Here is a 25,650-nt window from a genome sequence, read left to right on the forward strand (position 1 = left end):
TGGACGCGCTCTGTTTTGGAGTGGGGACTCCTTCCACACACATATAACACCACATATTCATTCTTTTGGTGCAAAAAATCTTAATTTGTAAATTAAAATAAAGAACATGCTCCAATCTATATAAAAAAGAAACTGAAACATATCTAAGCTTAAAATGATGACATTTCATATAAATCAATTTATTCTCATTTTATGAAGTTTAAAACTTGTATTCTTTTTGTTGGTTTTGTTTTTGACACTCCCCGAGGCTGCATATATTTTTAATTTTTCTCCCTCCAGTATAAATTAGTCGTTATTTGATTTTAAAAATTAACCCTTTGATTGAAAAATATTTGTAGCTTCAGAGAGGATAAAAAAAGAAGTCAAACCCTAGCCACCCCCCTCCTCTGATAAATAAAGACCAGTCCCAGACCAGTAATAGTGTGTTTTTACAATATGGTATTGCTTCTTTTTATCCCCACTGATATGATGTCGTCCTCTTATATTATGTCTTATTTTATTTTTAACATCTTTTTGCTTTTATTCTTATATTTTCTAAAACTATATTCATTTAGTTCTTTAACTGACTTTGGGATCTGTCTGTTTCATTACTTGTATTTGCTTTATTCCTGTTGACGTCCTCTATAAACATTTTGTGGTTTTTATTTGACTGGTCTACACTTTTCTCTGTTTGGCTTGTTCCTGCCTTTGCTTTGTCTGTCAAAGCGCTTTCTAAACAACTGCTTTTAAAGGCGCTATAAATAAAGTTATTATTATTATGATGGTGATGATTATTATTACTATAAATACTTAAATCCACATTAAATATTATTGTGGGGCTTTCACAAGATTACGCCACAAAACGTTTGTAGCGTCTGGAAGTGAGAAGCAGATTTACAAAACATCTGCGCAGCCTCTTCGAATCTACTCTGCCGGCGGAGGGAGTTTACAAATCGGTGAAGCGAATCGGCTTCCGGTGGCGTCTCCTCCACTTCCTCTGAAAACAACACCACGTGTGCGCGGAGGAATGAATGGGTGGTTAGTTAGCTGTCAGCTCCGTCCACATGCACTTTCAACGGCTTTAACATCACGTTTTACCGTTTACTGACCAGCGGTTGTGTTCGTTTAAAAGCTCCAGCGAATTCTTCTTCTGCAGACGGTAGGTCCAGAGTCCGGTAACGGTTATTTTACCCGCCGAGGGGAGTTAGCGGCTATGGCAGCTAACGTTAGCATGTTAGCTCGTTAGCTTGATAGCAAGCGAAAGCAGCAGTTAACGTTCAAACACAACATTTAGAAACTCGGTGGAAAGTTGTTTTTACAGACTGTCTGCACTGTGACCTTTCTGTATGTTTGAGATTAGATATTGTGTGTTGTGTATGTAAAAAGTAGGCGTTAAAGTTAGCCCTTTGAAAGCTGAGCACATCGGTTTGATTTCTTTCTAAAACATAAGAAGGCAATGAGCAACTTCACAAGACGAAAAAAATAAAATACCTGAAAATAAGTTCTTAAAAAGTGAAATAAATAAAGGTAAATAATAATTTTTAAAAAAAAACAATAAAATGACCCCCCCAAAAATACTGAAAATTTTAGCTTTTTTCACACAAGACATTGCTCCAAAAACGTTACAAGAGAATTACCTGAAAGTACGCCAAAAAGAAGAAATAGACCTAAAAGTGCTGGAAATGTTAATTAATTATTTAATGTTTTTTTCACACAATACATGGCGCAAAAATCAGCACAAAATATTTTTTTAATTACCAGAAAATACTTTAAAATAAGTTTGTTTGTTTGTTTGTTTTTTAAAAAAAAAAAAAAAAAAAAAAAAAGAAAGTGACCCCCAAAAAGTGCTGTTTTTTCCCCTCAAGGCATCGAGACATGGCAAGTTTATGATATAACAAAATATGAAATTCTAATAATTAAAAGTGCAATTTTTAGGAAATTTACTCCTAAAAATCAATAAATAAAAATACCCCCCCACCCCACTCTATCCTTTTTACACAATAATTTTGTGGTCATTTTCTTGTCACTTTTTTACTAACTTATTGACATTTGTGAGACATTTCCTGACAAGTTGGTCATTGCCTTTTTCCCCGTGTCTTTTTTGTGTAAATTCAGTAAATATTAAACGAATATGCTCATGTTTCAAAGGGTTAACGTTAGCCATATTTCCCAAACGGCATTAAAACTGACTTTTTAACATCTTCGATAGCCGTTAGCGTCAGTTGGGCTAACGTTGCTAAATTAGCTTAAATAACGTCACCTTAAAAACAGTTAAAAGTGTTGCGTTAAAGTCTGTTTCTCCATCGATTTGTGCCCCCTTTACTTTAATCTGAGGATAAACTGATTCTTAATCGCATTGGCTAGTTAGCTAACTAACTAAAAGTTAACCAAAGATCTAGATTAACCTCAATCACGGTGGGCAACGATACGGAAAACACAATTAAAGGAACAGACTTCGACACAAAACCGGATTTTTCTCCTTTTTTCTCCTTTTAACACAAACAAAACTCATAAAAATCATCTCTTACATTTTCTCTATGTTGTCCGACATGTTTTCGTCTCTTTTCTGTCGTGAAGCAGCAAACCAAAGTGAATCTTTTCTCTCTGAGGTGAAACGTTAGTGAGTTTTTAGATGAAACGACGGTTATTCTTCTTTTTAAAAAATAACGGTTTGTGCGCGTGATGGTGATTTAAAAGGACCAGGGCCTGGAGATCTGTTGCCATGGAGACGGCGGTCCTGCTGCTGTCACCATCCACCTGCTGAGAGGTTAAACTGCTGACAAGAGTCCAGTTTCTGTATAAATAAAAATAAACACATAACAGGGAAATGGTGGAAATACAAGCCAAAAGTGACAATAAGAACTGAATCACATTGTTGTGTACTTATTAGAAATCATTGTTGTTTCATGTTTGTATATTTTGACTTCTCAGGTTACATTTACACCATAAAGTTAAAAGAGGAACCGCAATAATTATTGCACATCAGTTTGTTTACAGGTTTTTTTGGGAGCATTACTGCATCAGAATCAGGGTTATTAAGTATGTTTTCCAGTACAGGACGTCGGTCTCGGTGTTGTGGTATTTGATAATAAACATAGTGACCCTTGGGGCATGCTTTAATATTTCACACTCATATTGCTGTGCGCTTTTTAAAATAAAGCTTTGAAAAGAAAATGTATACCTATATTTTTACTTTTATTAAGTTCATTGTTAAACCAACATCAGTCCTAATCATAAATCTCAAATATTCATTCATTTTCAGAATTTTAACCCTTTACATGCCAGGTTTTTGTTGTGATGCCACTATGTTTTAAGATGAAAAAAAATACTTTGAGTATACTACATCTTAAGTTGATTTTTGTTTTTATTATCAGCCTAGAATATGTCAGTGATAAGCAGCAACATTGATTTTTAAAGCCTACATTATTATTTTTTGTGCAGTTTCTAATACTCACACTCATAATGCTCTGTAAACAAAATGCGCTTTTCAAATACAGGCTATAAAAATATTCTACTTAAAAATGGGGGGTTTTTTTGTACTTTGAGTTTATTTTTTTAACCAGCTTTTGTCCTAATCATAAATATCAAATGCTCATTAATGTTCAGAATTTTAACCCTTTAAATGCCAGATTTTTGTTATGATGCCACTATGTTTTTAGATGTAAAAAAACAAACCAAAAATGAATTAATTTAAATATACTACATGCAAAGTAGACTTTTTAAAATTATCACAGCCTTGGATATGTCAATAATATGCAACCACACTGACTGTGACACTGCACCTTGTGGAAATAGCATGTATTTTCTACATATGCCAAATATGATAAAAATGACAAATTACAAATTCTAAGGCACAAGCCCATGAAACCCAAAAATAATACAATGCATATTTTTATACTTTGATGGCTTTGGGATCAAAAATGTGCAGTTTGATTAAACAACAGGATGCTACAGATGTTGCAAGTTTTAAGCGAGTGTGCAGTTATCCTGCTGACTGTGGGAATGTCCACCAGAGACACTCCATAAGACGTCTCAGTGCTGTTTCCATCCAACCGTCCTGTAAATGCAAATAAACAACCTGAAATGCATTTTGACACATAGAGGATATTTGTTTACTGCCATAACAGACGATATGTAAAGAATGTGGAACAAACTCAGTTAATAAAAAAACGTAATAACTTAAGCTAGAGTATTAAAGTACATTTAAATATGTCAGAAGGAGTAGTTAAAGATGGTTGTACTCTTTGTTGTTAGATCTAAAAACAGTTTTTCTTGCATGTATGTTGAAAATATCAGAATAAGAAAAATCTATGCAAATACCTGGGACTTACCATACCATCTATTTTACATTATTTCATGATAAACATTTGGTATTTTTTTGCTGATTTTTTTAATCTCCTACCTTCCTGCTGCAGAGTGACGGTGCTCGCCATGAGTTTCGTGGAGTACTCAGATTTCATCCAGGACGGAGACGTCGCCATCGTCTACTTGGGCCATGAATCCATGATGCCAGTCAAGGTGCAGCAGGGCGCCCAAACGCAGACACGTTACGGAGTCATTCGCCACTCCACGGACCTGATCGGCCAGCGTTACGGGGCGAAGGTCACCTGCAGCAAAGGCGGCTGGGTCCGCGTGCTTCACCCCACACCTGAGCTGTGGACCGTCACCCTGCCACACCGCACGCAGATCCTCTACACCACCGACATCGCCACCATCACCATGATGCTGGAGCTGAAGCCGGGGTCCATCGTCTGCGAGTCAGGTGAGGGTCTATTCGATCTATTTAAGGACACGGGGTCAAACAATACTGGTTTTTCAGGGCGAATACTAAAATAGTTTATTGGTAGTTAATGGCACCAATAACTGATGTTTGGGACTGATATGCATTTACAATGAAAATAAAAAGTTGTGTGTTTTTGTGGACATTTAAGGAATTGTTAATATAATACATAATATTTTGCACCAGGAGCAGAATGGTAAATAATCTCCACAGTAAGAGTCTTTGCAAAATCTTAGTGTGTGTGACTGAAAGCTCACAATAAACATTTGCCTTTTAAAAGCATGTCATAATCTTTTATTTATTGTAGGCATAAGGTTTTACATGGAGGATTTTTATTTGCAGTGGAGTATTTTCACAGTGTGGTATTAGTACTTTTAAGAGAAGCATCTGAATACTTCTGTCACCCCTGTTCTCATATGATGGATGGGGTATTTTGCTCTCATGCGGCCCATGTTTTATTATTTATGACGGCCTTAAATCTTCACCGCTGCAGCTTTAAGAGGCGCCTGGTTAAATTTAATCTTCCTGTTCGCACCTTTTCAGCCTGATGTTTTGTTCTGAGCCTCAGCTGTTGATAATGAACATCATGTGACGGCTCACAGATGTGCCAAACACAATTATGTAATACAGTATTTGTTCACATTGTCACTTTTTGTCTCGCGCCTTCAGCACCATCCTCCCATTTGTTTAATTGCAATCACTCAGAGCGTGTTGGCGTGTTTTTCGGGTGAGCTGTAGCTGCAGTTTCTTCCCGTCCAAGAGCAGCGAAGGGGCGGGGATGGGAGAGGATGTTAATATGTGTGCGGTGGTGCAGTGCTCCATCATGTTTTACTGCTGCCAGCCCCTGCGCATGCCACTTTATTGATTGTACTTAATGGAAATTGTGTGTGTGCGTGTGCGTGTGATTCGAAGGCTCTCTTGGGTGATAAATGAGTTCAACAGGAAATCTGTTTAGTCAGCAAGAAGGCTGCACTATCTGCATCGTATCACATTACTCTGCATATTTAACACTGCATCCACATGCATGCATTAGATTAAACCATCTTATCACACATAAAATTGGAGGATAATGGTTTGAATATGAGATGAAGTACCAGTTTATTAAATTTCTTCCTGCGTGCAGCATTTCATTAGCTGCACAGAGCAACACTTGAGCGTCGTTATGTGTCGGTGAGGTGCTAATAGGCGTTTTGTACGACACAGTGGTGACTCATAACGCTCGGCTTGCTAGTCTATAACCAGGACGTGCTGTCCTGTGGAGGGGAGACTTTTTGTCAGCTAGCTGTGTAAACACACAGCGATTAGAGGCGATAATGTTGTTGGCTGTTCTCACATGTTGAGCTCGCTGAAGGAGCATCCGGTCATGTTGAGGAGTCACCTTGGCCGAGTGTTGGAAGCTTTTCCACCTGTATCAGTGCTTCGGTATGCTCAGTAAATACTCACTAGGTAAATACTCATTGAAACTCAAGGGCTTTTGAGTCATAGTATTGAGGCTGTGCAAATATGGCAAGTTCAGCCGGGCAGAGGGCACATAGGTGGAACAGGGGCGAGGCCCGTGGTTTAAGTCCAGGTTGTAATTATGGCTGTTTTTTATTTTTGCAAACTTGCAAATGTGTGTCCCTTTCTGTCATTCTGTGTCCCCTCTTTAAATTCTGAGGTTTCCAGTTTTCTTGGAACACTGAAAAAAACCCAAAAAACATTAGGAGGTTATTTTTCCTCAGCAGCAATTTGTGTACACTGATTAGCAGATTAAAAACGGACCACTTGACCCGATCAAAGCTGATCAGATCGATGGATAAGAGGAGGAGCTGCTGCAGAGGCGAGTGAAAGCAATTTTTTTAAACTGTTAAGTTTCACTTGCACTGTGCCTGACATTCTGCTGCTCCGTCTGTGCCCAGAGTACTCTCTGCTCTCCAAGAGTGTGCTGAAATAAGTAACTTAAACCTGTATATTTTAACAGCACTCCTGTCCAGCTCAAAAGATAGAAAATCTATTTGTGGCGGCCTGCCATGATTAAAATATCTGCAGCCACAAATAGATTTTCTATTTTTTTGAGCTGGACTGTTCATTAGGAGTCCAACATTGTTTACATCCATCGTACATTCAGGCTGACATAGGACAAGCTCTTTTTTGTTAGATTTGCCCACATTTAATAATAAAATGTATTTGTAAGTGTCAGTTTTTCTTTTTTTTCATCACATCTGCATTTACAAGCTAGCATTTTTTGTCTTTATCTGGGAGTTTTTTGGCATATTGCAGCACATCTTGGCATGTTACCTGTAGATCAGTGGAATATGTTTGTATTCATGTATTTCATACTGACAAGTTAAAGCCAAAAACTTCACTTCACTTCAAAAACTAAGAAAATATAACTTAATTTATTGATTTGATTCGATTTGATTTACAGAAATAGAGAATACAAACAGATCTTCTTTCGAGTTAAAATGTTCAGTTGATCTGTATTTGTAATTAATCCTTGTTACATTAGCATGTCCTTTTGCCAGTTTATTGGGCCAGTGTCGGATCAGATGTCTCGTTCACTTCTGATATGATGACGAAAAAAGCTCTCTGTATAACAGTTTTTCTCCCTGCCCTGAAGGAGTCTCATTTTGTCTGGTGTCATCTTGTGATGTTCTCGTTACAGGGGCGTTTCATTATGACATAAATGACCGTCTGTGACCTAAATTCTGAGTAATGTGATTCTCGGGCAGAGAAAATGGCAATTGGCTGCTTAAATGCAGAAGTATGTGTATCCATTGCTGTAGAATAAGTCTTAAAACATTTACATTGGTCAAACCATACAGTCAGTCCGTTCACATGATGGTAGAAAAAGTCAAATTATTGTGTAAATCCGACCAAAACTGGACTTTTAAAATTCATGTAAACATATTAGTTGGACTGAAATTGGGCTAAATTAAATTTTGTCGAAACTGGACTAACACACCCAGATAATTTGATTGTAAGTTGAGCTATTCTGTCATGTAAACACTTGACAGACTGACTTTAACTGGACTCAGATTTCTGCACGTGCTCGTAGTCGCCTTGTGGACCTCCCTTGGTATTTAGGGATAGGGACTGAATCAATACCAGTGTAAGTGTACAGTATATTTGAGTATTTGCTCCCCTTTACCCTCTACAACAGCTGATGGAGGCAGCAGTAGAGCAGCAGCTCTGTCGTTCAGTGGAGTAAAATGACTGTTATCCCCGTTGGTAAGGACTGTGGTACTGCAGGGTTAAGAGGTGAAAATATACAAAATATTGATTTTTCAAGGTTTCTTTTAAGTAATCAATGAAGGCAGTTTTTTCCCAGCTTTGTTTGATTATATGTTATTGACGCGGTGGTTTTATTATAATTATTACTGTAAATAAACAGTTATGATTGTGATTTGGTCTATATCATAGACGTTATAAATAATACCGATTCATTGCAACTAGCAGCAAGAGGGCGTATCTCCACCTGCCGTGGCGGAGTCGGACATACTTCCGTCAATAAATCATTGGTGTTTGTATACTAGGACAATGACAGTAGTCCAATTAAATGACGTAATCAAGCTTTGACAGTAGCTCGACTAAACTGTGCATCACGTACTGACTGTCGAGATCAGCCCGAACACAGCCACCTACAGTCAGCCTTCACTCCAACATTTAATGGTTGAGAGGTTTCCTGAAATCTACAGAGACAGAAGTGGGTTAATAATGGGGGACGTCTTACATTCGCTCTCTAAATTGCCTGCAGGGAAGTTAAGCTGTCTGACCTCTGGCCTGCTTTTTGCTTCTGATCGTGCTTGAGAACAGAAAGCAGAGATGACCTACAGTTGAGGCCAGCAGCCCCCTCCCCCACCATCATCTGCCTCCTCTTCTTCCTCTCGTACAGTGGCTGCCCACTGACTTGACGTCAGGTACCGAATAGAAACTCTGATATGACTCATGGGTTGCCTTGACCATTTACTTCACAGAGATCTTGTTAAAGGGCAGCTCATCATCGTTTGCGTAATACTCTTCTCTTCTGAACACCTACAACGAACTGCAGCGGAGAAAAAAAGCAGATGTCAGAGCTGGTGGTTAACGTGGCCACCAGATCGTACAGCTGAATCACGTCCAAGGGGTCAAACGGAGTAGTGTTTCCTCTTCATGTGCACGTGGTCGGATACAACTTCTTTATTTCTAATTATTGCAGATAGCGCAACTTCTTCAGTTCCGCTCAGTGAAATTAATGAGTATTCACAGATGTGATGAATACACAAGTCACATGACTAATGATCAAAATCTTTTTTCTTTTTCGCACAGTAGGAGCTACAGGCTATGCAAAAGTGATGTTTTTCAAAACAACTTGGCACGTTGGGGCTTCAGGTCTTCTGGATTGCCTCGGACGAGCGGTTTGGCTTTTGTGGTTTTATTAAGTATTTTTAAAAAATTTAAATTCTGATCACTATTTGCTTCAGTTGTTTGGGAGATTAGTGTAACACCTTTTTCCTGTGAATCTCCAGCAGTGTTTTGTGGACTATAAAACTTCACCCGGCTTTCCATCCAAGATAACGACCGAATTTTCATTTTTGGGTGAACTATCCCTTTAAAGCCCAGCGCTGTTGCCGGGGGTTTGGTTTAAACAATGAGTAGAAAAGACAAAAGAAGCTTCATAGCATTTTAATGGTGATTTTGAATTTGAATGTCAACGTGATGTATGAAGCTTCAATACAGCTCTTCTCAAATGTCAACACTGAGTCACAACATGACTCAACAGCTGCTCAGACTCAAAACCTCGCATTTTTAGCTTTGGAAAGAGGTTGTTATAGTTTTCTGTGTGTGGTGGCAGCGTTTTGTGCCTCACTGCTTTTTTTTAATATTTCTTCCTCTCATCATTTTTGTGCCATTTTTGCGTTTTTGGTGTGAAATATCTCAGCTCAGCTGAGATGTTATTACCATGTGTTCCTTCTCTTCGTAAAATTTCAAATCAGATCGTAAATCAAGCTTTTTCTTGCTGTTTGGCTCGTATCAGACCAACAGCCAGCTTTCCTTAATATCAGCGTGTAGGTGCATCTCTGACCAGTAGTACTCTTGGTTTACCAACCGATTGTCATGTACTCTATGTAACAATTTTACTCCAGTTACACACTTAAAGCACCAGATCCCTTTATATTAAATTAGCCTGTCCCAGAAATGCACTCACTGTCCTCTCCAATGAATGAAAATGCCAATTTTTTGAACAAATTTGAAAGATGTTGGCTCTATAATCACATTTCATTTTCTGTTTGTAAATTTCTGACATCATTTTATATAAAACTGCTGATGTTTAGTGTACTTGTGGTGGACTTGGCGCTGTACTTGGATGGAAACTCAACCCGTCAGCACGCTGGCATGAAGCCTGAACTCCAGAGTCGCATTCTGCGCTGATTGATCGTCTGTTTAATGCAGCTCGAGTTCAGATAGTGTGTGAGCCCCTGGCTCGCCCATCACTCAGCTGGAGACTCTCAGCCATTTCCTCTCAACAGTAAACTCTGCTTTACAGAGGAGGATCGATCTTTTCAGCCCATTGAAATGTTCTCGATGTGCAACAACGTGAGGCTGTAGTTTGTGGTGCAGTTGTTTTGAATTATACAGCCTTTAAGACAAAACTTGCTGCTGTAGCGTCACATCTATGAAATGCAATGAAGTCGATTAGTGCTGAAACTAAACAATTAATTTGTCAACCAAAAAAATAAATGCAACTATTCTAATAACCAAATAATCATTTAAAATATTTAACAATATGCTTTTTTATTGTAAATTTAAAATCTTTTGGTTTTTGAGTGTTGATCAGAACACAATTGTTTTTTATAAAATTAACATTCAATTAGTCGATTAGTTGCTGTTTGAAAAAAAAAAAAAACATCAAAACTTTGCTTATTTCATCTGATAAGTCGGATTTCTACCCAGAAGTGACTTTTATTGTTAGCCAGACGTCATGGTTATCGGTCTATCGGCCCTTTCCCAAAATATTGATACAATGAGATTCTTGATAAATAATCATCAGAAATGTGAATATATGGATGAATATATCTGGTCTCATATCAAGATATTAATGTAATATTGATATTTTGGCCTTGCCTATGATATAGTGATGCAGTCTAATACAAAAGCAATATGAAAAACAGAACCTCAAAAACTGAATCCAAACCCCTTTAACCTCGAGGGACTGTTACGCACATTTTACGCCCTTTTCATTCTTCATTTTTTGATCATTTTGGCTGTGTTCATGCATATTGCATAAATTTTAGCAAGATTTAGTGTTTTTGTTTAATCTTGGAATTTCCAGCTCAGCTCCTACAATAAGTCTAAAATTCACCAAGTAAACAAAATTGTTACATTCATACGTTTAGTGCAAAAAATGCTCCATTGAAACCAATACAAACTGCAATTCTTGATCCCACATCAAAGCATAAAAACATGCATTGTGTTTTTTTTGGGTGTCCTTCTGGGCGTTTGCCTTCAAATTAATTTTTACTATTTTCTAACACCATTTTTACCGTATTTGGCATATGGAGAAATACATGCTATTTCCACTAGGTGCACTGTCACAATCAGTGTTGCTGCTAATCATTGACATACCCCAGGCTGTGATAATCCAAAAAAATTAACTTTGCATGGAGTATTTTGAAGATAATTCTTTTTTTTGTTTGTTTGTTTTTTCATTTAAAAACATCATGACAGAAACCTGGCATTTTAAAGGGTTACAATTAATGAATATTTCATATTTATAATTAGCTGGTGTTGGTTAAAAAATAATTCAATGTAAGTAGAAAATAATATTAATGTATAATATTTTTGATTTTTATAGCCCATTTTGTGCGCAGAGCGATAAAAGTGATATTAAAGCGAGCCCTAAGGGTTAAACAGTCAACAAAACAGATTTTTGTTGAGCATATCGTGTATTTTTTTGGAGTCACTGTATGTATATCGACATAAAGTCCAGTGAGGACAATCAGCACAGTTTGTCCTTCACCCAAAATGATAAAGAAATGTTTTTTATCATTAATGAGGAAGTTCAAACAGAAGCCTTATCTTGGTGTTATGAGCTCTCGCTCTCTTTATTTCTCTGGTTTTGTAACAGACAGCTGTTGTTGTTGTTTTAATCTGCATATTCACATCTGTGTTTCCTCATTCCTTCACTTTACTCCATCCATCCGCAGTTCCCGCATTTACTGTCGTTTCCGCCCGGCTCGGCAGTGCGAGGTTTTAGCAAGTCAGAGTGCTGCTGTGGGGTAAACATTGCCCTCTTTGTCACCACTCGAACAAAGGCGGCGGTGACGTAATGTCAGGAGGAGAAGAAGAGGAGGGGGTGTGGAGGATCTGCCGGCTTCTAGCTGTGCTCTCGATGCTTCATCCCCCACCTCGGCTTTAAGTGTAGGTCACATGACCAGCGTTACTGTACATCTGCTGAAATCACACATTACTCTCCACCAAACTGCACATTAGGAGCAGGCATCAAGGAGCGAGCAGAGCGCTGCAGGCCGAAGAGGTTACACTCAGAAATGTAGCATCCACTTATCAGCCCGAGTGAGGCAGTGTGAGGGGGTGTGTGTGTGTGTGTGTGTGTGTGCGCGTGCTTTAGTAACAGCTGTGAGCTCTTTGTGTAGACTGTAGACCGAGGGAAGCTCTCAGCGTCATTTCTGAGACATAACAAGACGTTAAGACGAGTTGGATCGTTTTTTATTATCTGGTGTGAAGATTTGATAATGACGTGAGAAAAATGGGAAAGTTCATTTTCTGAGTTAATGTGCAACATGACGTCTAAAACAGATCCCAAAGTTATCTGTCCTGGTTCTTCGTGCTTACCAACTGTTCAGCGGATAGTTTTATCACAATGTGTTTCAGTGAATTCTTGCAGCAGCTGAAGAAGTAGGCCATAAAAAATTTGACCCAGTAAAAGGCCAAATGTGCAGCTCTCAGCACAAAACAGACACTCAGCGCCTCGTCGAACTGCTGGCGTTTGTAGCGTAGTGTAAATATGCAAAAAATGAAAATGAAAAATGGAAAACCACTCTGGTGGAGACCTAAACCTCCCAGGTAGAGTGCACTCAGCACACTGTGGCAGAGTTAGTTAGTTCAGAAACGGTTTCCACAGTCATGGAAAACCTGGGAAAGTCATGGAGTTAGATCATTTTATTTTCCAGGCCTGGAAAAGTTATGGAATTAGATCAAATCACTGAAAAGTTTGGAAAAGTCATCGAATTTTGTTGTGTGTAATGACATTAATTGTTCCAGTAATCTGGTGATGTGGTGTAATGTAACATATTGGCAATTTCTGTAATTTAGTTGTTGACAACGTAAATATAATATGTGTCGTCTTAGAGCCGCATGATTTTATAGTTGCATCAAAAGATTTGTGATGTCTTATTTGCTGACTTCCTCTTTAAGACAGCTAAAGTGTGTATGTGACGTAGCGTGGTGGCGTTTATCATGTGAAGCAAGACTCTCCTGAGTGTGTGTGGAGCCACACTGCCTAGTGAGTATTGCGTAATCGGTTGTTTTTCTTTTAAATTTGGTGCCCATTTAACCAGGTTAGAGCAGCCGCACTGCCGCATGAGTAGCACTGCTCAGGCATGGAAAGGCTGCTGCTCAGCTGCAGCACATCTGGAGGGGCGGAGTTTTGCATGACTCACGCGGTTGTGCGCAGAAATAGACCATGAAAATTGTGTTTTCATAATCATATTGACTCTATACAACTACAACCACAATTGCATTCATCCGTCACAGACATAAGGAAATACAAACATATTAGTTTTACTCAACCTTTACTGTTTCAGTTTCAGAATAAAAGCACCCTGACATATCTGTCAACAGAATCTCTTCAGTTGTTGACACAAGGTATTTTATTGTGAAATATTTTCAGGGCCAAGTTTTTGACAATACAGTGTCTTGTATGGCTTCAAAAATGTGTGGAAGAATATGTGTGTATAATTATAGAAATAGAGTAGTTACAGCGGCAGGCAGCTCTGTAGCAGCTCTGCAGCAACAATGTTGTCAGTGTGAACACTGCAAGCGTGTGAGCCGCAGCCGTCCAGCGAGGTTGTTTTGTCACGGGTCCTTGAGAAGTCATGAAGAAGTTTTGAAATTTAGTCCATGAAAATGTGTGTGAACCCTGTTTAGAGATTAGGAACAGGTTTATTTTACCCATCGACCAATCTGTTTGTTAAAGAGAAGCTAGAAATGCAGTCGACCAAGATTTTCTTTGACTACAACCCTACAAAATAGTTGCTTATAAATTTTCTGTCGATAAACCTGCTGTTCTTAGACTCATCCCCTCATGCTGATGTCTGCATTTTCAGGGACAGGTAGCGGCTCCCTCTCCCACGCCATCCTGCGCACCATCGCCCCCACAGGTCACCTGCACACGGTGGAGTTCCACCAGCAGCGGGCGGAGAAGGTGGCGGAGGAGTTTAAGGAGCACCGCGTGGACCATCTGGTCACCGTCAGGAACCAGGACGTGTGCAAAGACGGTTTTGGAGTGACCGGGATAGCGGACGCCGTCTTCCTGGACATCCCCAGCCCCTGGGAGGCGGTGAGACACTCCAAGGCTGCTCTGAAGAAACAAGGTAAGACTCCACTGCGGGGGATTTTTATTATTACCGTTTTTATTATTATCATCTTTTTAACGATAAACTCAAATTAAGACTAAAATGTGATGTGCAAAACCCTAAATTTATAAAGTAGATATCTAATAATAGTTGTGGAGTAAAAAAGTACAGTATTTTCCTCTGAAGTGTTGTGGAGTAGAAGTGAAAAGTGGCATGAGATTAAAATACTCAAGTAATGTAAAAGTTCCTCAGATTTGCAGTTAAGTACAGTACTTAAGTAAATGTACTTAGTTACATTTCACCTGTGGTCAGCAGAGGGGCGCACGGTAACTGAAATGACAGTAATTGGGACTAATGCACCAAGTATAGTGCTTTTTATTTAGCCCTGAAATTCAATAACATAATTACTCTAAAACATGATCTAAATTTGATTAAATTATATTCATGTTTTTTTTTAAACTGTATTGTAATATAAAACGTATTTTTCCTGGTGCTGGGCAACAATTTGTGGTCTGTGAAAATGTTTTTCTCTTATCCTGGTATCCTGGTAGTGCACTGGACCGTAAAATTTTCTTATCTAAGAGAAGAGCAAAAAAAAAGAAAAAAATGGCGAATCCCAAAAATCAATGGGTACTAACAAAATAAGAACAAACCCTGAATGCGTTCGGATATGACCTCCAATGACTGGAGGTCACTGTCGACTAAACAAAAATAAAATACATGTGTGTGGAACATTCCCATCACCTGCTGCTGACTTTTCGGTGACTCGTCCTGACACAGCAGGAACATGACTGTGACTGAGCACATTTTAAAAATATCAGCCAGCGAGTTTATTTCCCCCCGCGGCCGTCTCGCCTCGCCCTGCACTCACAGAGCGACCATCGATCCGATCCGACACAGCTCTCATTAACTTTGTCCTTGCGTGTGTGTGTGTGTGTGTGTGTGTGTTGGGGTTTCTGTGACGACCAGCAGCAGCAGCATGTCGGGGCAGGTCGGCGGTTCACTGAGGTGATCAGAAGGTCACGGCTTATATGATGCAGGTAGAACATAAAGATTAACCCTTTCTCACTACGCTCTCAGTGTGAGCAGTTGTTTGAAGGACAGAGTGTCCTTTATGTATAAACGACAAATGATAATATCACCCGCTATAACACACACACACCGGACTGTTGCATAATATGAATAAACATTATAATGTTAAGATTAATTAACCCTTAGAGACTGTTTGATGCATCTTATGTGCTTTTCATTCTTAATTTTTTGATCATTTTGGCTGTGTTCATACTTACGGCGTAAATTTTAGCGTCTTATCTGTCGACCTCTAGAAAGAATAGGTGCAAATATACCAACACCAGATTTGCAAAAATGTGCATTCATGTAAAAGATGGTGTTTTTTCTTTTTCTTCCCTTATTTGTGAAGGATGCACCAATCCAACTTTTCTCTTCTGATACAAAGAACTGACCCAATACCAACATTTCCCAAACTGAAAATTATATAGACCTCACTGTATTGAACTGATTGGTGTCATTTTTATAAGTTAGCATGAAGGCAGGGATGCCACGGTGCTGAAAACTCAGAGCTCTAACATGTTTGAATTATAGAGGAAACACTAAAATAAAACACTGTAGAAAACTATATTTAATGTGGATGTTGCATTTAAAAAAGCAATATTGTGTTCTGCCACCAAATCTTGCTACTCAAATGAATTTATCCGATAAACCGACAGTCTCTGTCCTCCGTCCTGTTAGGATGCACAGGATCAGTGGTTTATGAAAACACGCTCATCTTCCTGAGACGCATAAATGCAGCACGATTTTAAAAACTAAGCCCCAATATGAAGAGGAATGCTGCTCTGCCTCCTCCTCTCTAAATCCCTTTTATGGTGCCACTGCAACATATTCCTTTCATGACCCTCACACACACACACACACACACACACACACACACACAGATACAGATAAATAGAGTGCAGCCATTGTAGAAGCAGTCCCATGACCATACAGGGTTATGCTGCAGGCAGAGCGAGCCGGTGAATGTGGCTCCATAAGGAAAGGCTTGATTTACTTCCCACCGCTCTGACTGGATGTTTTCTCCTGAGAGCCTCGGGGCGGCTGAGCACCTCTTTCCCCCGAAAAACAACCTAAAGGCCCAACAAAAGTAACCCTGCGATACCCGGTTGTTTTAGCGGGCGAGATGTTTGCAGAGTAGAAACGACAGGAGGCAAGACGTGTCACCCGCAGCCCAAATTCATCACCTTGTTGTTCATTTTTGTCAGATCTGCTCTTGGGCTGCAGTGGACAGAATGTAAGAGTTGTAATTCTTCTAATTTTTGGCCTGCAGCCCGGCCTGGTCTCTGAGACGGACCCTGACTCCATCGAGCCCTCCCTCCCCGCTCGCTCTAAGACTCTTATTATGCAACCATGAAGCAAACACTCAGCCGCCCGATAAGGACTTATACGTTTCACGCATGTATAGATGCTCGTCGTCGCGGACGAACCGTTGATATTCAAAGCTATTAATAACCCGCCCGAGACGCCCTTGTATAATCATCAACCCGGCCCCTCCCTGTGTGTTCGCCCCGGTTGCTAGGAGACCATTGAGTTGTGTTTATGACTGTGTCGAAGGGAGAACACTGGTCCTGTTAGCTGAAGGAACGACTGCTATCTGAAACATCCCAAAGTTTACTGTTTATCAGACGCTGCAGATTCTTCAGCAAGGCTGCCCTCTGCAGACTCCACTTTATTTCACTCAGTAACTCTGAGTTTTGGGGTGATTACATGTTGATGACTTCAGAATATGAAGTTTGAATCTCATGTTGTCTCCCATCAGGCATCAGTTTGTCTCACATTATCACCGCAGACTGCAGATTTTTCGCCTCTGAAATGTAAAGTAAGATTAACCCTCAGGGGCTTTTTTGGCTGCGTTCATGCATATGGTATAAACTTTCCCAAGTTTGTGTATTTTTGTTTAGTCTTGGAGTTTCCAGCTCAGCTCCTACAGTAAGTCTAAAATGCACTGTGGAAACTAAATTGTGACATTCAGACTGTTAAGTGCCAAAACAAGAAATGCGCCATCGAAACCCATTCAAACTGCAATTTTTGATCCTCCAGCGATCAAAGCATAAAAACATTCTGGGCTTTTGCCTCGGAATTTGTATATTTTTTAAACAATTTTTACCATATTTGGCAAATGGAGAAAATACACACGTTTTCCATCAGGTGCTTCATCAGTGTTGCTGCAAATCATTAACATATCCCAGGCTGTAATTTAAAAAAAAATCTACTTTGCATGTGTAGTATATTGAAAATAATTCACTTTTGTGTTGTTTTCCATGTAGAACCATAGTGCCATCATGACAAAAACTGGCACTTAAAGGGTTAAAAGTCTGAAAAATAATAAATATTTAATATTTATGATTAAGATTGATGTTGGTTAAAAAAATAAACCCAAAGAAAGAATTATATTAATATATAGAGTGGGATGAGTGTGAGTTTTTTACACAGCACCAAAAATTATGGTGTATGTGTTAAATTCAATGTTGCTGCTTAACATCAACATATCCCAAACAGTGATAATTGGAAAAGAAAATCTACTTAGCGTGTAGTATATTGAAAATAATTTTTGTGATTTTTTTTTCGATTTTTTTTTTTTAATCTAAAAACATACTGGCAACAAAACTGGCATTTAAAAGGGTTAAAATATTACTGATTAATTGATACTTATGATTAACACTGATGTTATTTTTTTTAACTCATTGAAAGTTGAAAATATTATTAATGTATAATATTTTTATTTTTTGCTTGATTTTGAAAAGTGCGTTCTGTGTGCAGAGAGTTATGAGAGTGTGTGATATTAAAGCTAAGGGTTAAAACATTAGATGAAACATTGAGCCATTTTCAACCCGTAACATGTCGACTTTTTTAAGTTTGGTAAGAAATCTTAGAATTTCACCAGCGTTTGCTTTATGGCTCACAAAGCTCGTTTTTCTGTGCAGTACGCCTTTAAATTACGTCTCTTGACGGCAAAATCATCAAACATCACTCAAACATATCGAGTCGTTTTGTTTCGTTAACCCCTCCTCTCTCCCAGGACAGCTGGTCAGAGTCACATTCTTCGCTCTTCAGGTCACCCGGTGAAAGTTTTCTTGGCTCGATGTTCCGACCTCCCGCCGCCGATCACCGCGGGGTTTCGTTTAGAGCCGAGAGGCCCGCAGCAGAGAGCTGATCTGTGTTTATCAGAGCGGCCGTTCATCCCCCGATGATCCACAAACTACAGCCCCGAGCCCGACAGGTCACAGGCCTGCTTTGTTAGGGAAAACGATATGCTTTGAAAAGTGCTTGTAGGTGTAAGAAAAACAAATTATTAATAGTCGTAGTAGTATCATGGGATCCCTGGAGGAGGCTGAATGTCTCCTGAGTCCAGATTAAGTTAAGTTGAATCATTTTTCTTTGTCCGTGGCTGTTTTTTTTAACATTACTCTTACAGTGAAAACACCTTCGTCACTCCTTTCTGAGATATCTGATGCTTTAATTTGCCCCAAAAACACCAGAGAAACTTGATGACAAACGGTGTCATGTTTTTAAGTTTCCTCAATCATAAAGCCACAGTTCAGTCTCACAAACAGACTTTTAGACGACAAGGTCGTGACAACAGATCCTGAGTTAAGTGGATCTGCGGTGATCTTGTTGTTTAAGAGAATCACTCACAGTTAATTACAACTAGTGACTCCTGCTGCTTTGTCTCTCACGCACAATGGTTCGGACAAATGGAAACCTCCGAGGCTGAAATTATGAAGCAAATGCACCAAAAACTGCAGTTCCTTTAATGGTCACCTGCGGCTGGCTCCAAAACAAAGTCGATCCTCAAAGACAAACGTAAAAATGCTCAACTACATCAGAATTAAACATGTTTACAGTCAGGGGGGGAAATAAATGAAATGCTAAATTTCTGGATTTTATTTTTATTTTTAATTTAAAAAATATATAATACATATATTTATATATATTTCATTTATAAGTTGTGTTGTGACACATTTTATCTTTATCAAAACAATTGCACTTGGCCATATTGTGATTTAAATAATATTTCATATGATTGTGCAGGCCTACTTTAAAATGGTTTTAAAGTGTTTTCATTATTGTTTGTCTGCTATTTTTATTTAGTTATTTTTTATTTTTGTCTTGTAAAGCACTTTGTAACTTTGTTTTTAAAAGTGCTGAATAAATAAAGTATTAATGATTATTTTATTAATATTTAATAATAATTATTATTATTAATAATATTTCATCTAATTTTGATAAATTCCCAGCGAACACGAAGATGTTCAGATATTTAAATAAACACTGATAATTCTGCACAATAATTTTTTTTTTTTGTCTTGTAAAGCACTTTTTAACTTTTTTTAGAAAGTGCTGAATAAATAAAATTAATAATTCATCTCATTTTGAAAAAAATCCCAGTGAACACAAGTTGTTCAGATATTTAAATAAACTAATGATTTTTTTCACTGTACATTTTATTTATTTATTCATTTTTTTACATTTAGAGTATTTTAATGTGTCATCATTTTAGGAGAATAGTTTTGAGACATTTCACTGAAAACTACAAATGTGAATCTCACAGTGGCACTAGAGGAAGAGGATCGCCAACGTCCCCACGGTTCAACCTCAGAATAAAACTTTTGTTGTGAATCCGATGCATCATCTGAGAACCATGAGTCCATCCAGTCGGGTCATCCAAGAGGTTTTTTCACTGGAAAAGTCGAAGTCAAAGTAGACCTGTATGTGGTATTAGAGAAAAGTCAGAGGGTCACTGAAGTCTGCATGATTGAACCTCTGGGGACCATGAATGACCTGATCAGTGCTTCACTGGACAAGTCAAACTTTGACTTGTCTGTGGCACCAGAGGAAAAGTTAGAGGATCACTTAACTCTGCATGATTCAGCCTCTGAAAATCTGTACAAATTTAACGTTAATCTACTAGTAGTTGTTGAGATACTTTGGTTGGGACCAAAGTGGTGGAAAAATCAACACAGCCTCCCTTTGAGTCACTGTTGTGGGTAAAAATGAGCCTGGCTGTCCAAAAAGGGAGAAGAGGGAAGGTAGATTCATTCGACATTTTTTAAACTTTGTTTAAAAAAACGAAATTCCATTTGTCCTTGATCCTGATCTTTGGAGTTGGAGGATGAGTTGATTTAAAATCAGCAGCTACTATGAAGATTTCATCTGGTTGTTTGGGCATGTTGCTGCTGGTGGCATCATTCAAATCCTGCAGTGCATTGTTTAATTTGCATCAGTCTTGACCTGAACTGACCACGATGTCTCAGAAGATGTGCACAGAGCAGTCTCTGATTTCCCGTTGCTGAGTGAGCCTTAATCACATTAGCTTTATTCTCTCATGAGTGGACATTAGCCAGAAGAAGGTTTGGTAGAGGAGCTGCTCTCGGTCCAAGCCGGGTCAGCCTCGCCCTGATGCCAGTTCTCCTCCCTCTCTTTGTCCGGCGCTTTCAGTTTAGTTTCTCCCCTCTGGTCTGACTGGCCGCTCGGCGTATGATGTGGTGGAGATCCTCTTGTGGCCCGCTGCATTCAGCCCAAACTTCACTTTTCCTGACGTTGATTCTCTACAGTAGAACAGTCGTGCTTCAGCAGAAGGGGTCAAAAAAATAGGAAAATATAGCAAAAAAGTAGCAAGGATTCGAGGAGCTACTGGCTGCTGCATGATCATACGTGCCATCGTCATAGCAACAAGAACACATCTTTGTTACTGTCTTGTCTTTATTGTTTTGTCTGTCCTCTCTCTGTCTCATCCCCAGGAGGTCGGGTGTGTTCGTTTTCTCCGTGTATCGAGCAGGTCCAGAGAACATGCGAGGCCTTGGCGGATCAGGGTTTCAAGGAGATCAGCACCGTTGAGGTCCTGCTGCGAGTCCACGACGTCCGAACCGTCTCTTTGCCGCTGCCCGACTTCGGCCCGGACCCCTCCGCTCAGACTGAGCCCGACGGCGCAGAGAAAACACCTCCAGGACAGGCGTCCATCTCCTTGAAGACCACCACCCCGCCAAGAGAGATCCCGGGTCACACAGGGTACCTCACCTTCGCCACCAAACCCAGAACCTAAAGAGATTTGTCTTTATTTCACCACCAGTACACAGGATGAGGTTTCTAATCTCTTTGCCTCGTTCCAGTGTATTTTGCGTGTACATTAATGAGACTGTGATAATCCAGCAGGGGTACCGGGCTCCTCCAGGTCCCGCCTGGCACTGCAGCACCAAGAGGATTTACCGTTTGGGGTTACATAATTCTGTCCTCCTGTCACTTGGCACCGGTTTGTTGCTTGCATCAAGCAAGAGTGAAATTCAAACCGACAGTGATTTAATTTGTGGAGAATTTAAAACTTTGTGTCTCCCCTTTTATTAAAAAAAAATCTCTTTTAATCAGTGTTTTGTTTGTTTGGGAGATAATTACTTTTATTTTTAGTGTTTTTTTTGCACTTTTGTATTCAAGTAAATACAATAAATGAGTGAAGAGATTTTAGTTTTTCTGTCTTCTGTTGCACCACAAGCAGAAATACAAAGTGGGTCAAAGGTTTAATCCCTTACAGGACCTGTTTAAGTGTCCTGCAGGGAGACACGGATCTCCCTCCAGATCAGCCAACAATAATGTGTCACTTTTTAAAAAAAAGTCAGCTTCACTGTGATGTCATAATGTCATAGCGTCATAATTCAGGAACAGAATTGGAGACATTTGGTCAGAAACTGAATTTGTGACACTAATCTTGAAACTGTTGATTGTAGAGATTTTCTGTGATGTTTTCACAGACGTGGACGTAAACTGGAAGAGAAATTTGAGTAGAAGCAAACAACCACGAGGCAGTAATTCTAATTATTTAACCATCCTCTCGTCGCTGATTTCTTTTTACACTTTGACATGTTTGGTGAACTTGCGACTTTTCTCTGAAGCTCAGCACCAAAAAAATGTCTGCAGTAAAACACAGACGAGCGTCTTCTTCTCTCCGCCACCTTTCATAACCAGCTCTGACTAATTGCTATTACTATTACCGTCCTGACGTGAGCTTTCCCAGAGCTTTTCCGGAGCACCAAGAAGCTCCGGAAAATCATTACTGCTGTATTTAGTTTTTGGACTCTGGGTGTTCTCATTCATCATTAGGGAGGTTTTTTGTTTTTTAAATCTTCACTGGCGGACAGTCCGTGTTTAAAACTGCAGAAATCTGATATGCAAAATGCTCATTTAATGACATTTCATGTGATTGTGTCTCATTATATCAGTTTTTTTCTGACCTGACTGCTGCTGCTGTTATTAGTCAAAACCTCCTGCTGCATTCAGAGGCGGTCGGGACGTTTCAGGCCTGTTACACGGTATAATCCCAGAGGCTTACTGTGAGTTATAAAAAGCTCTGTGGTTGTTTTAGTCTGCTGTTTTGGACAGGTCTATGCATCTCAATACCCACTTATTTAAATCTGCTTTTAATCTGTGATCTATAACTCCCTCGCTTCTTTCTTTTTTCATCTCTGCGGTGTCACGTTTTTATACTGTATTGCTTTTACTTTTTCATTACCATGTAATCGAGTACCTTTTAAAGCACTATACAAACAAAACCTTATTATAATTATTGATTATTTGGGTGTTTATGACTGAGTGTCTGAGGTAGAAAAAGACAGGCCAAAGACTAAGCACACCTTGTTTTATTATTATTAATATATTGGCAGTGGTGGAATGTAACTAAGTACTTTTACTCTTGTGCTGCTTAACCCTTTGAAACTTGAGCACATTGGCTTGATTTCTTTCAAAAACATGAAAAGAGGGGCAACGAGCAACTACAGACGAAATGACCCAATTATTAGCAAATAATAACAAAAAAGTACAAGAAAACTACCTGAAATTAGTTTTAAAATTAATTAATTAATTTTAAAAACAGAACAAAAGAGACTTTTAAAAAAAAATTTAAAATGACATGGTTCTTTTTAAAAATATATAATAATTTCAAATATTTAAAATAATATTATAATATACAATTTTAAATATGTAACTATGAAAATGATGAATACATTTTTTCCCAGTTTTTTTCTTTTTTTCTTTAGACATTTTTCCCTAGCTTTTATATTAAATTCTACTTATTTCTTGCAGTTTAAGAAACACTCCTTACCAAGATGTTCGTTGTCTTTTTTTCCCAATGTTTTGGGGAAAACGCATCGAGGAGCTCAGGGTTCAAACTTTAAAAAACTGGCAGCACATAAAATAATCCCCTGCTTGTAAACAGTGAAAACAGTGGTAGTGGTTGATCTGGAGAGAAGAGTGATTTTTGTCGCTGAGTTTTCGGGTTTGTGTTGCAGGTATCAGCGGGAGTGTGAGTGTAGGTGGAGGAAGTGAGTAACGCTCCCTGATGAGGAGGTGGGTGTTTCTGTGATTAAACCTTCACATTCATCTTCTGGTTGCGTTCAGGGAGAGAAAATGTGAACAGTGAATCTTACAGATGAATATTTCACCACCAAGATCAGAAACCTGCTGGTTTAGAGCTGCTGTGGTGTTATTTTGGACTATTTTTTTCCTCTTTTTCCTCGTCTCATACAGCATTTATCTAGAAAACATCTTAAAATAAGTTATGTGACACAGGCATAAAGTGGAGGGCCAGTGGACCCTTCGCTATTTACATTTAAATGGGTGAATTATGTAAAAATTCACCCCCATAAAGATGTCTGTAATGTTGCAATTAGCTAAAGAGACCAAAACTAAAAAGTAAAACAAACAAATACTAAAAAAGCACAAGAAAATTACCTAAAAATATTTATTAAATTAATTTTAAAAAGAACAAAAGAGACCATTTAAAAAAAAAATAGAAAATGACACAGGGAAATAATAATGTCAAATATGAAAAAAAAAAAAAAAACATTTATGGGTGAGTTATCTAAAATTCATCCCTATACAGATGTCATTAATGTTTAAATCAACTTAGAGAGCAAAACTAAAACTAAAAAAAAACAACTTTAAGTTCAAGAAAATTTCCTTAAAATTTGCTTAAAAAATATTTAATTTATTTTTTTTTTTTTAAAAAAAAGAACAAAGGAGATAATTTAAAAAAAAAATCAGAAGGTGACATAAGGAAATCTCTTTAGAGATATGTAATTTCAAATATTAAAAAATATTTACATTCATTTGGGTAGTTATATAAAAAAACCCACCCGTATACAGTCGTTAATGGTAAAAAACGTTATTGTTGTTTATTGTTTATTTCTGTTGTAAAGTTTGGTATTTTAACACACGGGGGGTCTAAGAGGATTGACTCACTCTTTGAGCCGGCCTCAAGTGGCCATTTGATGAACTGCAGTTTTTGGCGCTTCTGTATTGGCTTTATTTCGTAGCTTCAGAGGTTGCTGCTTGTTCGAGTGTGAATTTGTTTAAATGAGCGATTTTCCAGACAGCTGCATCAGCAATGCCAGGCACCGAGCAATCGGCCCGCTCTAAAACTGCAAGAGTAGAAACAAATGGATGCCTGGAGCTGCAGGAAATCACATGAAAAAATCAGTCTGTGTTGCATGCAGCTGAAGCTGTAAAACGTGAATTTGGCAATGAGATAATGTTGCCCCACGTGTGACTTAAAATCACCACTAGGAGGCTTATGAGAAAGTTATTAAATCCTCCATTAAATAAATACGAGCTTCTCTGGTCAGCTTCCAGAAAACTGAGTCACGTAGTTGAGTGAAAGCTGGAGGAACGCCCGAGTTCTCCGTGAATCGTTCCCACCCGCAGACCAGAAGCAGCAGGCGGCTCCGGAGGGTCTTAATCTGCCGACCGCGGCCGGGAATAGCAGCTCTGATCTGCTGGAAAATCCTGCCGCTTAATCAGCTTGTCTTCTGCCCTCCTGAGCCGAGCGCTGATACTCTGCAAACACTGGGGCCTGAGACCACGCCGCCTGAGAGCGAGGGGGGCGTGCACGAGATTTGACAGGGTGGCACGCGAAGAGGTCGCGGGCAGAGGCGAGAGGTCGTGTTGGGCCTCCACTCTGAGAAACGAGAGCTCGGAGTTATCATCTTTTAGATGGAAATAGCTGCAGGTTTTCTTGGGAACTGAGTGACTGAGATTTAATGGATTTCTGTTCAAGAAAAGACACTAATTCGATTGACCCTGCTCTGCAGAGAACGTCTGTCCTTTATATGCGTCTTTATTTATTTATTTTCCATAAATTATTATTATAAATCAATTATTAGGATTTATTATCTATTTTATTAGCTTTTCATATAGAGTAATATGTTAGGGCATGTTCCTTTTGAAAAAATTTAAAAAAAAAAAAAAAAAAAAGTTTAAAACAAGAAAGAAAAGACACTA

At 38.8% G+C, this 25,650-nt stretch overlaps 1 protein-coding gene across 1 annotated transcript; it reads left to right on the forward strand.

Annotated features, from left to right (window-relative positions):
* The first annotated feature begins 969 nt into the window (after positions 1 to 969).
* Positions 970 to 21,838, forward strand: trmt61a (tRNA methyltransferase 61A). Its single transcript, XM_042500377.2, has 4 exons — positions 970 to 1,138; positions 4,395 to 4,741; positions 14,065 to 14,331; positions 21,126 to 21,838. The coding sequence occupies exons 2-4, from the start codon at positions 4,411 to 4,413 to the stop codon at positions 21,425 to 21,427; spliced, it is 900 nt and encodes a 299-aa protein (XP_042356311.2). The 5' UTR covers positions 970 to 1,138; positions 4,395 to 4,410; the 3' UTR covers positions 21,428 to 21,838.
* The last annotated feature ends 3,812 nt before the right edge of the window (positions 21,839 to 25,650 follow it).

This window comes from Plectropomus leopardus, chromosome 14 (assembly GCF_026936395.1).
Source record: "Plectropomus leopardus strain MGB_pleo_1.0 chromosome 14, ASM2693639v1, whole genome shotgun sequence".
Taxonomy (NCBI): domain Eukaryota; kingdom Metazoa; phylum Chordata; class Actinopteri; order Perciformes; family Serranidae; genus Plectropomus; species Plectropomus leopardus.

What these genes read in the sequence shown, in the direction of transcription:
- trmt61a (XM_042500377.2), top strand. Translation starts at nt 4,411, where the DNA reads ATGAGTTTCGTGGAGTACTCAGATTTCATCCAGGACGGAGACGTCGCC. An exon ending in GTCCATCGTCTGCGAGTCAG is followed by an intron (nt 4,742 to 14,064) that starts GTGAGGGTCTAT and finishes CTGCATTTTCAG; the next exon opens with GGACAGGTAGCGGCTCCCTC. An exon ending in GGCTGCTCTGAAGAAACAAG is followed by an intron (nt 14,332 to 21,125) that starts GTAAGACTCCAC and finishes TCTCATCCCCAG; the next exon opens with GAGGTCGGGTGTGTTCGTTT.